At 39.8% G+C, this 20,343-nt stretch overlaps 1 protein-coding gene across 1 annotated transcript; it reads right to left on the bottom strand.

The window, feature by feature from the left end:
- Positions 1 to 812: 812 nt before the first annotated feature.
- On the bottom strand, positions 813 to 19,243 carry LOC127808226 (uncharacterized). The gene is made up of 5 exons (XM_052346664.1): positions 18,654 to 19,243; positions 18,240 to 18,381; positions 2,207 to 2,366; positions 1,273 to 1,470; positions 813 to 983 (listed from the first exon to the last, which is right to left on the bottom strand). Exons 1-5 carry the CDS (start codon positions 19,159 to 19,161, stop codon positions 978 to 980), a joined length of 1,014 nt encoding a protein of 337 aa, XP_052202624.1. The 5' UTR covers positions 19,162 to 19,243; the 3' UTR covers positions 813 to 977.
- Between the last annotated feature and the right edge of the window lie 1,100 nt (positions 19,244 to 20,343).

The raw sequence follows: 20,343 nt of genomic DNA, 5'->3' as shown, positions 1-20,343 counted from the left end.
AGACTAAATTTTAATTTTATTAATATTTGAAACTTTATATCATAAAATTTACAAATTTAATTAAGAGAAATTCAAACAAAAGATAAGACTGACTTGTATTGAAAATTTTAATTTTTAAATTCAAAATGATCTTTAATTAACTTATTATCATTTACTAAATAAAAATAAACATAAATAATTATGGGATTTATAATGTAGAATTTAAATCTGGGAAAATATTTACTCTCAGAATGCTTGAAAATTTATTTAATTTTTTATAAATAAATAAAAATGTTTGAATTGTTTTTATTTATATTTTGTAACTATTTTATTTTAAAATAATTATAAAATACATTCTTAAAAATATATGTTTTTAAATTTACATGGACCCACCCATTTGGCATCATAATCTCGCCCAGAGGATCTATGGGTACTATTGAACCCCGTTTCTAATATAAATCAAGCCAACACAGCCTGTTCAAAAATAGGACCGAATTTAGCTTGGCGCATACAAAAAAAAAAAAAAAAAGGGGGCCAAGCCGGGCCGCCCGTTTTGCCATCTCTATTTACAGTTTACTTATTTTTTCCTAACAAGCTGCTTTATCCGCTGCCTTGGAGCAGATTTTAACCGCAGGTCAACACCCGGGTTAGTCAAACAAAGCTACAGACAAACACAATATAGGCAAAGCCAAGATTACAGCAGAGTCAAAATGTAGAGAGACTAAGACACACTCGAAAAAAGAAAAGAGGCAAGAAAAAGAGTTTACTGGATCAGCTTGCATTTTACTAAAAATCAAAAGAGAGGGAGCCAGCTTAAAGAAGGGGAGCCTGAATTTTAATTGAATAATCTGACATTTGATTAGTTATTTAAAATAACAACTTTTCTACAACAAATGGGCCTTTACGACAGTAAAGTTTCTCAATTGTTACCACGCAAGGTTCAGCCGGAAAACTTTTCCAGCTCAATTCCCCTCCTTTTGACAACTCCATTCCTCTTCTCACTCCTGCATCAAGAGCCCGGATTTAGTAACCCCATTAATCCAGCCTAATATATTTGATCAAATCCTTTTCTCCTATCGAGAGGAGGTGCGTGTTTGTGTGCATGCCTTTTTTCTTTCTTTAAGGCAGAAGAGCCTATAACACAGAGTGAGTGAGTGAGTGCATATAAAAAAGTGAAAAAGTTGAGTTCTACCAGTAAAAGACATATTTTGGATGAATGAAAAACTCAAAACTTATAACCCAGCCAAAAAAAAAAAAAGACACATTTATATTCGTAATAGAGTGATTTGTGACCTTGAATCTTTTTGAACGCACATTGTCGGGGCTGAAACGAGAAAAGTGAGCATGGCGTCTGGGAGCTTCACTTCTATAATTTCCAGAATCCAGTGGTGGCATCCGGCTACGCTTTTCTTGTGTCTCACTCCTAGCATTTCGGAAGAAGCCATCCTTGTCCCATCTCACTTCATAATCAGCCTTCAAACGCGACCCTTCCTGCAGCATTGTTGGCATCCAAAAGTATTGTCTCAACAATAAAAACTTAGACAAGCAAACAGAAAATGATAAAAAGCTAGGCATTGAAAATGAATTTTGAAGAAAACTTCTGTGCTACATTTTTGACCAAGCTACCAGAGAGGCTGATCATTTTAATGGAATTAAATTCCGAGTTTGTTTCAATCAAGCATGCCCATAGATGATCGTCAGTATGAAGAAATTAGAGAACAGCCGGTATAGACAGGTAAAGACATAATTCACCCAAGACAGTTCATACTAAAAAATAAAAAATTTCAGCTATCTGACAGAAAAAGAAAAATAAAACTAAAAAAGTTCAGCTATCTGACAGATAAAAAGAAAAAGAAAAATAAAAAACAGATGACTATTTGAGCCTATTTTTTCCTAGTAGTAAATACAAACTAGTCCTCCATAAAAGATTAAGGCAATCTAATCCTACATCGTATCATTCAATCCCATTGCTGGGGTATGTTTTTAACATCAGCACCCAAATAACAGTCGGTTCATCTAATTTTAACAATAGCCATAGGTGATGAAAGAGAGCTCCCATTTGATAGTCAATGGGTACTGATGAAAATATTCTCAACTTTAACATCAGCAAGGAGAAATTTCACTTCCTCCAAGTTTCATTTAAATTCAAATACATCTCTTTTCTATCTAGTTTCATGAATAACTCCAACAACAATTTCAAACTTAAAATAGAATATCAGATATCTACCTTTTGCAATGAGCGGCTGCAAAGGACTTTCATGGCAGTATGGAAGTCCCTGTATTTCTCAAACTGGACAATAATCTTACAGTGGAGACCTGAAACTATGTCTCCACTCTCGTCGTCTGCATCCTTAGCCAGATCATTGTCCTCAGCAACATTAATGTTCCTATAGAGTAATTAGAGAATAAGCAACAAGATGATTTTTATTCAGGTCATATAATTTTGCCACACCAATGAGAGAAGATTATCAGATGGCAGCAATGGGGAGGGTATCAGTTTGAACAAAGAACACAAATAGGGCATTGCTGCTCAATGATCACAAAGTACACATTAAAATTTCAGCAATGAATAAAAAGCTGTAAATAAATATATTAAAGTCCTGAAAACTCACAAGCATTAGCTGATAAAAATAATTGCATACGCAGCAGATGCTGCCCTGAATACTGGGAAACATTAGCAGCAAAATGTTGAAACTTCAAATTGAACTTTGGATTTTTAAAGCTCGTGAATTTTCTAAAACAAATGCATACATATGGGGAACTCCACCTACGGATTAAGTAATTCCCTTGACACTCTAGTGTGCCCTTGAAGGTATAATTTACAATCAGTCCCAAGCCATGATAAAGGAGGATAGCTGCATTAGATAGCTGACAACCAGCACAAATTCATTGCAGATTAAAGAATCATGAATTCTAGACAAATGAGAGAACCATTTGGGGATAACTAGAAATGGTAAACTAGGCATGGGTTGTCTCAACCCAACCAAAATCAGCAGATTTATGGTTATTAATCGGGTGAAAACAGTTTGGGCTTATTCAGGTACCAACCTGTAAAATATCAAGTCAGGCAATAAAACCCATTAAGGACGTGCTAGCATCCATTTTCCTTTAAGTTACAAAATTTTTCCCAGAATTGATCGTATTTACAAGATTGCTCCAAAAGATATGTTGAATAAGAGAACTTGAGAGAGGGAAACCCTAGTTGGAGGAAATAAATTCCTCACTCAAAGAATAGATTGTATACCTATATATACTAACTAATACTAAATGAGTCATGACATAAGCTAATCCTAATGACATAAGCCATGACATAAAGATAAATCTCACTCCCCCACAAGCTAGAACATATGTGTCCAGCTTCTTACAAATGTCGTTTATCCGAGGGTGCATGAGGGCATTGCTGTAGAAGATGGCCGCAAGGAAGGAGGCGGCGACAACGGCAGATCAGCGATGCGAGATCTATGCGATGCACAAGATCAAGAGAAGAGGCCGTGAGATTTAAGAGAACGTCGATCTGAGAGTCGCACTGGAAGGAGAAACAAGCACGAGATCTAAGGTCACACCAATGATGGCGATGCTTTGACGTTGAAAAGAGATTGTCAATCGACCAAGGAGAGGACGCCGACAGAGAAGAGGTGGCCCAGCGATCGAAAGAATGGGCCGACAATGGCGTCAGAGAAACAAATCGACAACGAGGGGTTGCGAGCAGATGACAAGATTTGAAACCAGATCTGAGATACCAGCGTTGGAGCAAGATCTGGGCCAGCTAGGAAGAAGATGGCCGAATTTGAGGGAATGGCGTCCGAAGATGACAAATTAATGATTAGATCTAAGAAATGATGGCCGGATCTTAGGTCTGACAGCCAGATCTGACCGGATCTGGGGGATTAATTGGGCCGGACCTGATCCAAATTGAGATATGGGTGAGATGAACCAAGATTTGGGCAGCAAGCTTGGTTGCTACTTTAATGGCTAAGCAAGAGTAGGATGGGCCGCGATTGACGGTGACGAAAGACAGATGGTCGATGAGGATGAGGCAGCCAGCAAAGATCAGAGACGCAACAAGGCAACGGACGATAGATGGCGAAGCAAAGTCGACGATGGTCGTGGCGGTCGGTGATAGTCGCGCAAGAACCAAAGGCGACCGACGATGACTGCAAAGTGAAACAAGGGTTGCGATGGTGGCCGACAGTAATGGCGTCGACGGCGACAATTGGGGGTTGCAGATTTGGAGGCGTCATCAACGGATAGTGTGGTCAGCGGTAGTGGCGTTGGTCGGCGAGGTGGCTGCAAGGCGAGCACGCGACGACCAACGGCAGATATGAAGGCTACTGGCTAAAGGCAGCAGTGCTCGACAGCTACAGTTGTTGATGGTGGCAACGACTTCAGCTACAACAGCTAGAGAATGAATGTGATTGTCGGAGATCGGTAACAGACCGAAGAAGGAAGAAGCAGCAGCAGGCGGCAAGGCACGATGCCGCGGAAGATAAAAGGACTCACTAGTGCGGGCTAGATCTGAGAAGTCGATGCGAGATCTGATGGTGATGGTTGGTGGCAGTGACGGCAGCGGCAAGATCTAAGAGGCCAACAGCGAGATCTAGGAGCCGCGACCTGGCGAAGGCGCAGGCCACGACAGTCAAGTGATGGCGGAGGCCGCGAGTCGGGCGAGTGGCAGGCATTGCTAACGACTGCTGGCAGTGGCCAATTGCAGCAACGTGGCGAAAGCAACGGTGAGACAATGAGCAGTCCGCAATTGCAACTAGGGTTTGGATAGTGGCTCTGATACCATGCTGAATCAAAGAACCTGAGAGAGAGAAACCCTAATTGGAGGAAATAAATTCCCCACTCAAACAATAGATTGCACACCTATATATACTAATACTAAATGAGTCATTACATAAGCCATGACATAAGCTAACTAATGACATAAGCCAAGACATAAAGATAAATCTCACAAGATATATAGGATGCATTCTTCTGTTGAGAGTTTTAAAGCCTTCCTCCAACAGCAAAACATCCCCCTGACCCTCGCAAGCCACAACTCAAAGCTTTCTATTCTTCAATTATCCTGTAGCTCATAACCTTCTCCCCATCCATTACCTTCAGAGATTCCTCCCTTGTTCCACACCTGTAAATATTGTCATGATTCTAATCGTTGACCACACATCATCCTCAGCCACCTCTTCAGCAGAGACAATTGCCGCAAGGCAATAAAAATATTTTTTGATTTTGGTACTTCTGATATGCTCTAGGAAGATACAGATCAATGTCAAATATATAGATATAGGGTTGAATCTTTTTTTTTTCCATCCTTTTTTTCACTTGCTCCTTAGTGTTGGAAATGTATGCCCTAAAGACACATTTTGTTTAATTTATGGTAATGATGTTTCTTTTAGTCAGTTTGTGGCACATATATTATTTGCATTTAATTGTTAGAAAAGTGTTCATGCTATTAAGTAAGTGATTCGTGTGATGGGTCGTTCTTCATAGTTAGGCATGAATCATGGGTACTTAATAAGCAAGAAAATATTACTCTTGATCTTTTGATAGAACTGGGCATTCTATCATGATAAGATCATTGTACAATAGATCCTAATGGAGGATGGCTTGCCTTAGCCAGTAAACAGTCCGTTTACTCTAATTGTACAAGCGCATTTGGAATGCGTAGAGTGGACCTGTGGTAGAAGCTAATGACAAAGTACTAATTATCATGGAGCTAGTCTATCACTGCTACTACGTGGACGAGTACTCTAATACTTGAGTATTAGTTGGTGGTCTAGTGAACCTAGAGCTATATTCTTAGATTCACTGTAGGTGAGGTCTATCAAAGATCAATAACCTTTTGAGTTGGGAGTATGGTTTCTAATTAGCTAAGACAGACTAATACAAGATAGTTTCTGTGATTCACCCCCTTGTGATTGTCCAAGAATAATCAAATAATCCAGGGCCCTGGGAACGTGACTTAAGAATGTGTGCTTCTGGGTAGCTCCCAGTGATAATCAAATACATTCGAGTAGTCACGGATTATTGGACTAGTGATCTAAGGATGGTAGAAATCATTTAGAGAGGTGTTAGTACATTATTCCTTTCTAAATGATGGGTGTTACGCAGAGGGGTATTTTCGTCATTACACTAGTAGGTCAAAGACGTTGCATATGCAAAATTATTCGTGGGGTCAGTGTTACCATATGGTGATAGTTGGAACACTTAGAATGACAAAATATAGCTACTAGGTAGCAGGGATATTTTGGTCATTTTAGTAGCCGTGAATAATTTGTCTTTTGGTCCCCGGGGTAGCTCGATATAACTCATGTATTATTTAATACATTTGGCTTGTTGGGTGAATTACATTGAGAGAGAATTATTTTATTCAGAATGGTCCATAATTAATTGGGCTAGAATAAAAATAATAGTTCATTAGTTTTTTAATTAATTAATTGGGCTAACCCAATTAGAAAATTAATTAAATGGACTTGGCCCATTAGGGTTTGGCCCACTAGGGTTTTTAACCCTAGGGTTCTCCCTATATATTCTCTCCTTGGTTGTTTTTCATCCAAGTCGATTTTTTACTCTTCTTCACCGAAAGAGAGGCCACGAGTTCGAGTCATACTTCAGAAGATCGAAAGAGAGTCTTCAAGTTCTGATGCGAAGGAGTCGAAGGATTGCAGGACAGCCGTCATCTCCACCACGAGAAGAAGCTCCCGCCAATCCTCCGCCTGTCGCTTCATTCCGTCCGGTAATCCGTAGGAAAAGTAAGTTTCCTAGATTCTAATCGATACGAGAAAAGTTTTATTTAAAAAACGCTTCCGTTGCATGCTATGTATCCTCGTAATGATCCTTCACTTAGATCTAGACTTGACACATTGTCTATTTAGATTTTTGTTAATATTATTTAAGATCTTCTCATATATGGGTTGGGATGCATTTTCATATTTTTTTATTTTTATTCTGTTAATATAAGGATTTGCTTCAACCCAAATATGGGAGGAAGCATATATCTCAAAATTAGCTGCTTGGTCCAATAACCTTATTTACAAATTTAAAATAACATAAAGATGTTCTCAACCTAGATCGAAAGTTGGAGGCAATTGTGAAGAAGCTATGTGGAGATACGTGCGATCACAAAAGGAAGGAGATGCAAGAGCAAGGCAATTTGTTGCGCGATCAACTACAACAATTCATGCTTATGTTCTCCGGTCAACATCATCAAGTAAGAATCTAACTTGATTTCCCTCCTAAGGATCAGTTGGAACCAATTCTACTGGGAATTGGAACCAGCTACCGAAATGTCGAATCATCGGAGTTCAAAGTAGATCTGGCTACGATGGGAGAGAATGTGTTGGAAAGGAGGCAGGAGATTCCAACTCTTCCACACCAATCTAGTTTCCCGATATCGAAACTTGAATTGCCTATATTCAAGGGACAGAAACCTCAATGGTGGATCAGGCGATGTGAATAATTGTTTGGGATCCACCAGGTGGCTGAGATGAGAATCAAAGTGGCCTTGGCATCGACCTATCATAATGATGTTCGTGATCTGTGGTTTCAAGGGTAGTCTAAAGTTAAAGATGCTTATAATTGGGATGATTTTACTAAGAGGTTGTGTGAGATGTTTGGTGAAAGAGGCATGATGGACATAGTAAAGGAGTTTAATCGATTGAGACAGGAGGGAACAGTGCTGGAATATCAAATCAAATTCGAGGAGTTGAAGTCTCTGATGTTGAGTATAAACCCTTACATGACAGAGGAGTATTTTATATCGAGTTTTGGGGGGGAATTGAGTGATGAGCTAAGATCAGCTGTGAAGATGTTGAAACCAAAAATAGTGCAAGAGGTAGCAGAGGGGGCCTCTTTGCAGGAATTAACAATTAAGGCACTGATGAGAAAACAAAGGGGGTATAGTATGGGAGGAACTCAAGGGTTAATACAATATGGTGGGAGGTTAACAAAGGAGGGAACCACTGAGGGCCAAAGCAAGAGTTAGATATCAAGTAGCCCTATCATCTACCCAAGTCTTATAGCCAAGAGACAAGCTCAATGAATAGAGGAGACAAGTGGGGTTGTGTTTTAAATGTGGTGATAAATACTCACCAGGGCATCAGTAAAAAGCAATTACTGTTGTTAGAAGGAGAAAAGGAGGATGAAGAAGAAGACCTAGCAATAGTGGAAGAATTGGGGGAAGAAGACAATGGGGCAATATCATTACATGCCATCGAGGGAATGGCTAGTAACAAGATAATTAAGGTGGAAGGTAGGATACAAGAAAGCACCTTGATGGTTTTGATTAACAGTGGGAGTACTCATAGTTTCATTGATGAGAGGACTGCTAAGAAGATGAAGTGTCAATTGTCGAATGCTCAGCCACTATCAGTGATTGTGGCTAATAGGAACAAGGTGATAAGTAAGTCCGCTTGTTTGGGATTTTGTTGGGAAACGTAGGGAGAACTCTTTGAAGCTGATTTAAGGCTCCTGAAACTTGGGGGATGTCACAGTGCTAGGGGTGGATTGGATGAAGGGAATGAGTCCAATCAATTTTGATTAATAAGATGGAAGTGTCCCTTGAAAGAGAGGGAAAGAGGGTGGTTCTCCAAGGAAATATGGAGATGGGGACTAGCAAATTGATTAAAGGAAAGAGGCTGTGGCAGCTGTTATGGAAGAAAATGTCCCAAGTGGCACAATTATTCTCAACTAAAACCAGGGAGGCATGGGAAACCTATGGAGAATTAGAAGGGAAAAGCTCAATAACTAGCCACGAACAGGCTCAAGCTTCATGGCAGGTACATGAACTAACCCTACTTGATCTATTACTGGTTGAATATCAGGACCTTTTTGTAGAGCCTAAGTCTCTTCCACCCGAGAGACCATTGGACCACTCTATACACCTTCAACCAAATATTGAACCAATCAATATCAGATCCTACAGATACTTGTCATGGACCTAGGGTTCATGACAGGTTTAAAAGGTAATTGGAAGAAATTGGGGGAGTTAGATCGGAAGAAATGGGAGAGAATTAGGGAAGAACGGAACAGGGAGGGAGATTAGGAAGAACCAAGAGAAAAAAAGGGAAATTGAGAGAGAGAGAAATCAGATTTCATTCAAAATATTCTTCTATATCTTGCATGAGAGATTGGATCAGCCTTATATACTAATCTAGTAGTCGTTTGACGCCAATAGGGCTGCCAAATATTCAAATCAGTCCAGTTGAAGGCAATTAAACTCACTACAACTACCATACAACTAAATAGGAATTCCTCAATACAACTAAAAGAAAATTCATTTATTATCTACTTATTATCTAATTACTATTATGTCCTTGGGTAATGACAATTTTCCCCCCTTAGAGAGAGTTCTTGTCCCCAAGAACTTGCTGCAATGGGTCCCGTTTCTTCACCCAACCCCTACTTGCTCTTGTTCTCCTCCTTTTCCATCCTCCAGCACGGCAGCACTTCTATATATAATAACCGTTCCTGCACCTATGACCTGGGCTAAAATGTTCTCCACACCTGTAGCACAGCCTTGCCTGTCTCCTTTGTTCTATCATAAGAGACTTAGCTGCATTAGGGTTAGTATAAACCCTATGATTTGGATTTCCCTCCAATTGCGAATTGTTCGCGGGATGAATTTTGATTAGGGGCTGGTGTTTCTTCATAAGGGCTTCCACAATCATTTCCTGTAATCACGCACTTTCTACAATACATTGGATTGTCCTAGGCTGAAACATTTTGATTGTAGAACGTAATTCTTCGTTCAAGCCACTAATGAAGCTTGATATGAAGTATCCTTCAGTAAGGGTGGGGTTTGAGATTAACATTAGGGCCTTCAACTCCTCAAACTTCTGTTGAAGGCATGTACTGTCCCCTCCTACCTCAATTTGTTGAACTCCTCGACCATATCCAACATTCCTCTTTCCCCATATCGATCATAGAGATCCTCCACGAACTTTCCTCGTGAACACTCCTTCACTCCACCCCATCCTTCGTACCATGCGTCTCCCGCATCATTCAAGTAGGCAAATGCTAGGGTCACCTTTTGCTGTTCAGCCACATTGAAAAGGCTGAATATCCTTTCACATCGCCTCACCCACCACCTTAGGTTATGGCCATCGAATAAGGGGATTTCCATTTTGGGCATGGGAAAACTGATCTAATTAGATCCAGTTGTATTTCCTGACCACCTATTGGTCCCTTAGGGTATGGCCACTCAGGAGGGGGGGTTGAATTGAGTGCTCTTAAAAATTTATTTATGTGAATCCAAACAAATACTATGATTATTGATTTCAAGATATCATACCCACTGCAATAACAAATAGAATAAAGAATGAACGATGGAGAACACGACGGTATATAGTGGTTCGGTGTCTTTACACACCTAATCCACTCTCTCAAAGTCTTAACCACCCTTGAGGTTTCACTAAATCAAACACCAAGGTTTCCACACTAATTCACCTTGAAAACTAAAGCCACATACACACCTAGATTCAAAAGGGTTTTAGGCAACCACTACAATCCACAAAAAACATTTAAGAGTTACAAAGAATTGAACTTGTCCACACTTGGATTGAATATAAACAATGAAAGCACGATAACACAAAGTAATAAAAAGAATAATATACCCTCGATCTGATGACCGAAAGGTAACAAATGAACTACTGTTGCTTTGGCGACTTGTTGAAGAAAAATCAATACACTCGGAAGCCGTTGGGTATTTGGATTTTGCAAGAACGCGTTGAGAGACCTTTTTGTATGCTGTGAGAGCTAAAAATTGCATTAGCATTCTTCTAGTCGTGGAATAAGAGCTTAAATATGAGAAGAGAACGACCTGCAAAAGATATTCCAAAAATATGTCCGTTGAACCCGTCGAGTCGACTTAGCTACACCTCAAGTCAACTCGTATAGAACTCGAGTCGACTCGGTTGGTGCTCGAGTCGACTCGGCTGAAAGTTGAGTCGACTTAGCTGACCGAGCAACAAACACACGAAAAACACCTTCTTGGTCGAGTCGACTTGGGCTGAAATATGCCTTCGGACAAGTCAACTCAATCAACACAAAAAGCTATTTTATGCTTCAAGACATAGGAAATTATTTAAACCTTTTCGAAAATTATTCCAAAAATATTCTAAATAATAATAACATTCACAAAGGCATTTTTGCAACATAAAATAATTTATAAGATAATTTGGGGGGCATTGTTTTATATGAGCAATATGAGTTTTTGTTAATCATCAAAATTTATCAATTATATGAAAATACGAAGTTGGCTCAACAATCTCTCCCTTTTTAATGATGATAAAAAACCTTAAAAAATATGACTTAATGATTTATCTCCCCCTTAATGATGTAATTTATATTCACCTTCAATCAAATGCTTTGGAAATAATTTCAAAGCATAAAATATATTGACTATCATGTTTTAAATAAACCTTCAACATTTGAGCACATAAGCAGTAGATTACATGAAAGAGCATGGAATCAAAACACTGAGAAGTCACAATATTTGAACTAATTACTTACAAAGCGAGATATCGTGAATAACATGGATGCATTGCTTCTTCTCCCCCTTTTTACTAATATCTTCATCCATAGAATTGACCAGCCAAGTCACAACCATAGAATTTTCAGCATCCCAAATGGAATGTGCTGGGTCATCCATTGTAGGTTCCTTCTTGTCTCCCGTGATGTAGCCAATTTTTCCTTGCCCGCGGATATACATCCGGACAGATTGAGACCAGCGAAGAAAATTATCACCATTTAAACGAATGGTGGTGATTTGGACAGAATGGGTGCTAGAATGGTTTGGTTGGGTTGCTGGAATTTTTGTTTGGATGGTAGCAGTAGGGTTTAGGGTAGTTTCATAAGTAACTTCCAACATAGCTTATCACTTGGGAGTGGAAAAAAAGACAAGAAGGAACAATAGGGTTACCAAGATCTGGACGATGGCCAAGGCAGTATGTGGCTAAGGCAGAGAGACCGCAAGCAATCGGTGGGTGGCTGAAGCAAGTAGTAGGCGGTCAAGGCGGAGAGGCCGCAAGCAATCGGTGGCTAAAGCAAACCCAACAGACCCAATCGAAGTGGGCGTCTCCTTCCTGAAACGATCTGGGGGTTGAAACGATATTGCCCAAAGAGAACTTCCACTCGCAGGAGGTAGAAACGATCTTGGAGGTTGACAATGGAGAGAAGATGACCTTGGGTAGCAGCGACCAGTAGACCCGAGAGCAGTGACGGCTAGGCGATCTGGGTGGTCGCGATCAATTGACTAAAAGTGGCCAGCTCCAAGCTTTAGCGGCCAATAGAGAAGCTTCGAAGTCGCAAGGTATGGCGAAAGGCAAAGGGCCTAGGTAATGGATGGCTGAGATTTAATCTGAGGCTCTGATACCATCTTAGAACTAATCAAGGATAATATAGCTTGATTGATTCAAATAAAGTAAGAACAACATCCTCTTTTAAAGAAAGGATTATGAACAAAGAAGGAAAGAAATAAACTAAATATAGACAGCATCCTAATTTACATCTTTTACTTACTATATTTACATAAAACATAAATCCTAGAATATTCTAGGATCAAAGTCAAATCTCCCTTGATTTAAGCATATTTCCAGCAATGTTATTTTCTAAAAATTAACCATGTTAACAAATGACAGGGGGGCAAAGTGTGACATGTTTTCAAAAGTCAAGAGAGGAGGTTGTAATTTCCAGAAACACATGGGTGTTCCGTGTAATTTTACCTAACCTTGGGGGAGGTCAGTATAATTATCCCTATTCAATATTCTTAATTAGCAAACAACATAACCAACAAACAATATTCAATATTCAAAAACTAATTTAAGCAGCAAAAAACATTCAATATTACATTCAACTCTATTTCAGCAACAAATATACAAAATATAAAGCAATAACACAAAAACGCAAAAGTGAGACAAAAACTTCATTTGAAATTCCACAAAAAAACAAAAGCTACATTTGACAGTTTGGGAAAACCCACAGCAGATCTGGCTAGATTCCAGAGGGAGAATAGAGAAGGATGGCCAACAGAGGATCGCCTGTCACAAACCACCCTCCCGGTGAAGAGCAGTAGCCAAAAGGGTCAACCACAAGCTGTCACACATCAAGGGTTCCTATGACCCATCATAGCTAATTAACCTCCAGCTGCTCTCGACCTCACCTCACTCAAATCTACTTGATGGTGGCCAGAAAATTGAGAAACATGGGATAAACAGAAAGAAACTTAGACTGCTCTGTGCAGGCTTCCTAGGCAAGTGCCTGTGACACTTGCCACACTCACCTAGGTGGAGACCAGGTGAAGGAGCCTCACCTGGAAACTCTTGAGGTACTTCCATGTCTTGGGTCACCAGAGCACCTCTCTCACCCCTGACTACACTGGGCTTGGGCCATAATAATAATAACAATAAAAGAGGAGCAAAAGAGGAGCATATGCTATCTACCAGAATTTTCTAGGCAACAAACAAAAGATAGATTAACTGTCTGTCGGGAGAGCAAATAAACTAACTTCAAGTTTGAAAATCAAAGGTTAGCGTTTCATGGATAAAAATCAGAAAGGACAAACAGGTCAAAGATGGATTGCTAGATCTCCATAAAGAAACCCACCCACCCACCCCCCCCAGAAAATAAAAAAAACCCACCAAAGCCCTTTTCTGCAACATGCACTTCCTGAAGAAAAAGGGAGTCAGGCGTGTGAAGGTTGGTTCTAGGCTTTGGTTTCTTTCTTAACAAAATCTTGCAGTGCACAATAATACACCAAGGAAATAATTTCTGAAATAAATAAAACAAAAACAAAAGGTTATACTTTCAGCTGGAAAAACAGCTGTTAACTTATCAGTGAACAGGCTCAATTTTTGTCTCATTTAGTCAAACAATCATTGCTGAAATAGTATTTCAGCAACTTGAATTCTTAAATCAAGTAAATCAGCACAAATGCAGGCATAGTTCATGAGCAATTTCCAGGAAACAGTAGCACATTTCTGTTGAAACACTGAAGTTCGTCTAGATTATGAAATTTCAATATGATCGAGGAGAATATTGTCATGTTCCCAAGGGTAGAGTAGTAATAGATAATAGATGTATTTCTTTTGTTTGTAACTTTTGTAGTATGGATTAAATCAGTTGTACCTAGAAGTAGCTTGCAGTTGGATTAAATCAGTTATACTTGATTCGAATATTTGGCAGCCCTATTGGCGTCAAATCACTGCTATCTGGATCAGTATATAAGACTGATCATTCATGGGCATGAATGAATACATTTGAAATATTTTTGATTTCCCTCCACCAAATTCTCTCCCTCTCTCTCTTGATCTTTCCCTCACTTCCCGTTCTTCTGATTCTCCCTACACTTCTGCTAAATTTTCCCCTCATTCTTCCAATTTCCTATCAAAACCTTAGGTAAACCCTAAGTACACGACAATTTGGTATCAGAGCCATCGTTCCTCAACAATTTTCTTCATTGATTAATTTCCAATGGATATCAACGGTTGTTGTCCGATGTAGTTGATTCTCGAAATCTGAAGGTGATTACGGAAACCGATAGCAGCAGGTGAAGTTCAGATGACTCTTAGCGAAAGCGATAGAGTGCAGATTTCAGTGGTTCTGGCAGATCCAAGTCCGTGTCTTGAAGACGAAGCTAGTGATTGACTCGGGGTTGTGAAATTCAGAGTATTGTCTGACTTTTGAAGGCGACTTTGAAGGACAGTATCAAGCTACTGATTTTTCAACTCCGATCGTGACAAAGGAGGTGACAGGTTGAATCAGTTGTGTTGCACGAATTTCGAAGGTGAAGTAGGAGGATTGGCTTCCGGCTTGAGAAATCTAGGAAGTGTTGTTCGATCAAGGGAAGCGAGCAGCCTAGGAGATTCTATCGAATTAGTGCAACTAATTCAACAGAGTCAATTAAATTCTCGGAAGATTGTAATAGAGACGACAACTCTCTATGAATTTAATCGAGGTAATCTCTAGTAGTTGTTTCGATTCAATTCTGAAGGAATCCAAGACCCATCGTAACTGAGAGAGCAAGCCATTTGCTGCTCAAAGTGGAAGGGTGGTGACATCATTTCAGTGAAACGGATTCAAGGTTGCTGACTTGAGAAGAGATCAATTCTCAATTAGGCGAAGCATAGCAGTTGTTTTGGAGTCAATCGATTTTCTGGAGGCTACAACAGAACTGATCGAACTCACAAGATGTACTCTAGGCTTCCAGTTCAAATTGTGGAGGAAATGCAGAAGGTCATTTTGATTCGTTGTTGTTTTCGAGCTACTGCAATCGTGGTTCAAGAGGGAAACCTCAGCCATTATCAAAACTGATTGAGCGGTGATTCAGGAGATTCCAATTAGAAGTCCGACGACTCATAGCAATGAATCAGTGAAGAGAATTCCACAGACGATGATTCTAATCGAATTCTAGGTCGTGAGTAAGGGGAAACGAGAGGTAGATTTTGGCTTTGAAATCTGGTTAACTTTATTCCAATTGGAAAGGCGAAGAAGAGCAAGTGCTCCTCGACTATTGAATTGCATTTGAGGTGAGTATGGGAGACTTTTGCAACAGGCGAGCCAGGAGGTGGACTCGAATCTATTACCTAGGCAACTGCGATGAAGTGGAAGAGCAGGTTGATTCGCAGTTGCTTTCCAAGGTTGTTGCAATGTGCGTTTAGAAGACGAAGCAAAGCATTCCAACGAGTTCGATTGGTCTCAGTTGTTGAAATTGAGACTAATCATAATTGAAGGGGAGAAGTGACTCTCGGCTGGGAAGTTGAATTTGAGCAGTTGATTCACGGTCACTACAGGGATTAGTGAAGCTGATCCAAAGGCGAATCAGGTGCTAAGATAGATCGGTCACAAGAAGCAAAGCCGATTAGGTCATGGAAGGTGTTGGATTCACTATGTACAGAGCGTATGCTCCTTGGTCTTCGACTTGTCTTGCTCGTGAGATTTCTGCCATGGCTAACAATGCACGTGTGAAACAATTGGGTCTCAATTGCAGCAGAAGAATGTTGTTGTTTCAATGGGTTACAACAAAAATCATGAGTTTAGACAAAATCAAGAGACATGGGAAAGGAGACTTGATAATAAGTCCAGTCAAATGCGCAAGGAAATAGCCCTTGCGATACGTGAGGAGATGCAGGAGTTTTTCATAATGCTATCTAAGGAGTATCAATTCAATATCCCAGCTAAATTCTTCCATAAGTCGAGGGGAGATGCTATAGATGATATTCTCATAAGTCCAGAACAAGAGATGATTGATGTAGTCAATCAAGCGACAGGAATGAAAGGAGATAACAGAGACGTTCTGGACTGGGGAATAAACACATCTGGATCTTTGGGATCTGACATTCATCCTATTTTTTTCAAAGAGACACAAGCTCAATCAACTTTTGAAGCCCGCAATTTTGAGATGAATTTGGCTGCAGTGATTGAGAAGTTAGAAGAAGAAATAATCCCTCAAGATGCACCTACTGAAGGGTTGCAAGAGGAAAATGGGAGAGTATTGGATGAAGTGGCGGAGGTAACCAAGGCCAAAACATTACCCCTGGTGAATAGTGCATGGACTAAAAGATTGGATGGTGTCTCGGGTCAGAATTTTGTGAGAAATGGAATTGATATTAGAGTTCTTAAGGACACTGTTCCATTGCCTTTGATTCCGAATAATGCTGAGGATTCCTTATTTTTGGTTAAAAAATGCAACAATAAAGTGAAGACAGCAATAGCAAGAGGAAATCTTGTTGATCCTAAACAATGTGACTGTGTTGCAGGAATGGACATGGGAACACCATTGGAGGAGAAAATTATGGAAGATAAATCTTGGGTGTACGGCGGTGAGCAAGAAACAGCTCGGGAGGAAGAGTTTCCTGGTGTTGTATTTGTTCAAATTCCAATTGGTGAGCTACAGTGTCAAACCGACTCTTGGTTGGCAAAGAAAATTGAGTCCCTTACTATCACTGGAAATGGTCTGATTGGAGATATATTCTCAGCTAAAATATCTTCTAATGTTGTGAAGGTGTGTGGATTGGGTAAGGAATTTCGAGGACAGTTGGTAGCTGGAGCAAAGCTAAGGGAGATAGCTGAAGAAGTCAAAAGTTTTGTTGTACAGAACAAAACTCCCGCTACTTTGTTGGTTCTTACTCCAGCTGGCAAATCCAAGTTTCTGTCTACTGTATTAAAGGATGAACCGATGGCTAGGACTAGAGTCGCAGTAGCTCCTAGTTCTAATGCTCATAGACAGCCTTTGTCTGAGTGTCCAAGACAAGTCTACAATTCTCCATTGCTGCATTTCTAGGATATTGTTGACATTTTTGCAATAGAGAATGGCAGTTGGTTTGTTGGGAATACAATAATTGCAGTTATGGATGCAAGTCTGCCATCTTTACTTGTATTAGACAGTGATGAATTATTAAAGAAAGTCACGGTCACAATTAGTCCTTCCTCTAGACTCCAAGTTCCAGCTGCTAACTATGTCAATCCAAGAGTAGTTGATCATGTTCTTAAAGTGGATACCAATCCTGATTGGATAGCTATTGCAGGAGGTGGTTGTATTGGGATTGAACTCGATAAGGTTTCTTCTATTGAAGTTATGGGACAACTTATGCCTGGAATTGATCTTGAGAACCTAAGAATAAAGAAGAAGATGCCTAGAAAGAGAAATAAAGGATGTGGAATAAAACAAATAAAGAAAGATGGTATTGGATAAGAGCAGTGGCAAATTGTTGAAGTTCTTGGAGACAAGAACTCTCTCAAGGAGGGGGAAATTGTCATGTTCCCAAGGGTAGAGTAGTAATAGATAATAGATATATTCCCTTTGTTTGAATCTGTTGTAACTTGGATTGAATCAGTTGTACTTAGAAGTAGCTCGCAGTTGTACCTATTTGGCAGCCCTATTGGCGCCAAATCACTGCTATCTATCTGGATCAGTATATAAGACTGATCCAGCATAATTCATGGACGTGAATGAATACATTTGAAATATTTCTGATTTCCCTCCTCCAAATTCTCTCCCTCTCTCTCTTGAGCTTTCCCTCCCTCACTTCTTGTTCTTTTGATTCTCCCTACTCTTCTGCTAAATTTCCCCCTCATTCTTCCAATTTCCTATCAAAACCCTAGGTACACAACAAATATCATGCAGAGAAGCATAAGTCAACATCAGACTATACATGAAGCAATAATCAGCAACAATCCAACTAGTGAACTTCAACAGAATAAACTGAATGAGCAAAGCATCAGAAGCATTTCTAACTATCAGAAACCATTCTGCTTACTCACACCTTATCTTCCCAAATGCAGAAAAAATGGTATGAGTGACCAGCATGGAAGGCTTGGACGAAACTCGAGGCTCGGCAAACCACCGCGATGGAACGCCTCTCAGCACAATGGTATCAGGCTGCTGCCTTGCAGACCTTGAATACCCTACAAGCAAAACAACAGATGGACCTGCAAGTTATTGCTGGTACTGCTGCTAACAAAAACAATCGGTATCGGCAGGTAACAAAAACTATCCCATATCATTTGCCTCCTAATGAATTGCTCATGTTACTCTTATATTCTTCTCGATACTAATTAAGTTAGTCAGTAGTTGTTCATGCATCCCCATACACTATATAATCACAATTCGATAGTTAGCTCCAATATATACATAAAGAAATCTACGGTTAGCAGTTAGCTTAGAACCAATCACAGACCTCGATCGCCAAATGCATAGAGCTCTTCCCACTCTTTCCTCGTTCCCTCAAAATCATCACACGCCGGCAGCTCAACGGTCAGCCTAAACTTAACACCTTCAAGATTCAACTCAATTCCATCCATCTTATCAACAACCGACCTCCTCCACTCCTGAAACTTCCTCTCCGACTCCTTGACATCCTCATTCACTTCGGCGTTCGAACGCTTCGACAGAAACCCTAGGTCGCGGACGAAGAGAGCGCCGTGAGCGACGGGAAGATCGCGCTTACGTTTCTTGAGGTCCTTGAAGCTGCGGACTTGGATGTCATCCTCGGGTGCTTTGACGGAGAAGGATGACCGGAGGAAGTCGATGAGGGAGCGCTTGAGCTGCCATTCGTCGACGGGCTTGACGGAGTGGTCGGCGCGGTGGACGGTGAGTAGGAGCTTCACGCGTGGGACCAGAGATAGGCCGTTCTCGATTTCTAGGGTTTCAGTTGGCCGGAGAGAGTCCGGCGATTGATTGCTCATGCCTTTCCCAGTATTGTCTAGCCAGAATACCTCCCTTTTGATCACCGAGCTCTGCTCTGCCTGGTGCCAACCAACACGCCGTTTGGAATGAATTAATTATGTAAAATTTTTATATTTTTAAAATAACATGCATCTTCACTTCACTGTTGTAGTAACACAATCCAAGTAAAATTATTATTTTCCCCTTATATTAAAAGGATTATTATTTCTTTTCCCTTTCTCCCCTCTTCTCCTCCCTCGCCTTCCTATCTCCCTCTCACATTTTCGAGGTTGAGCGAGATAAAATTTAACTGCTCAAATTATCTAAACTAAATTGCCCCAAATTATAAAATCATAATTTCATAAACTTAGTGGTTAATTATGATTTAATAATTTTAAAAACTATAAAAAATAATTTGGTTTAAATTTTGTGCTTAGATAAACGGTAAAACTAACCTACCATCCTAATAAAACAAATTTGTTTATGGTTAGATTTTCTATTTATTCATACAGTTATGAATTTAATTAATTATGTAAAGTAACAAATTACAATATAAGATTATAGATGTACATAACTTTTTACAAATATTAACTATTATTGATAATTTCAATATGTTTAAGAATTGTAGTAAGGGTTTTATACTAATTTTATAGTCTAAGTGATGGTGTAATTTTCTTTGATGGGAGTAGAGCTGGTAATTTTGGACATGACACGGAGTTAAGCGGGTTAGGGTTGGGGTTAATTGGGTTCGGGTCATAAACAGGTCAACCCGTTTATGACACGATTATTTTCGTGTCTTAGGTGGGTCAACCCATTTAGACACGAAATGACACGTTTAATTAAACATATTAACGAGTTGACCCGAACAAGTTAACACGATTATATACGAAATGACATGTTTAATTAAAAGGGTCAGTGGATTGATCTGAATACGTTAACACGATTATATACGAAATAACACGTTTAACATGTAACATAGCACGACCCGTTTAAATTAAATGAGTTAAATAAGTTAACAGGTGACACGACACGACACGTTTAGTTAAACGAGCCGTGTCGTGTTACACGTTTAATAAATGTATCGTGTTCGGGTTTAAGGAATCTGACACAATTATTAAACGAATCGTGTTTGGGTTAGCCTGACACGTGTTATACGTATGTCTCAATACGACACGATTACGATCCACCAACACGAATTGTCA

This window comes from Diospyros lotus, chromosome 8 (genome assembly GCF_014633365.1).
Source record: "Diospyros lotus cultivar Yz01 chromosome 8, ASM1463336v1, whole genome shotgun sequence".
Classification (NCBI taxonomy): domain Eukaryota; kingdom Viridiplantae; phylum Streptophyta; class Magnoliopsida; order Ericales; family Ebenaceae; genus Diospyros; species Diospyros lotus.
This window is presented reverse-complemented; position numbering and strand designations above follow the sequence as displayed.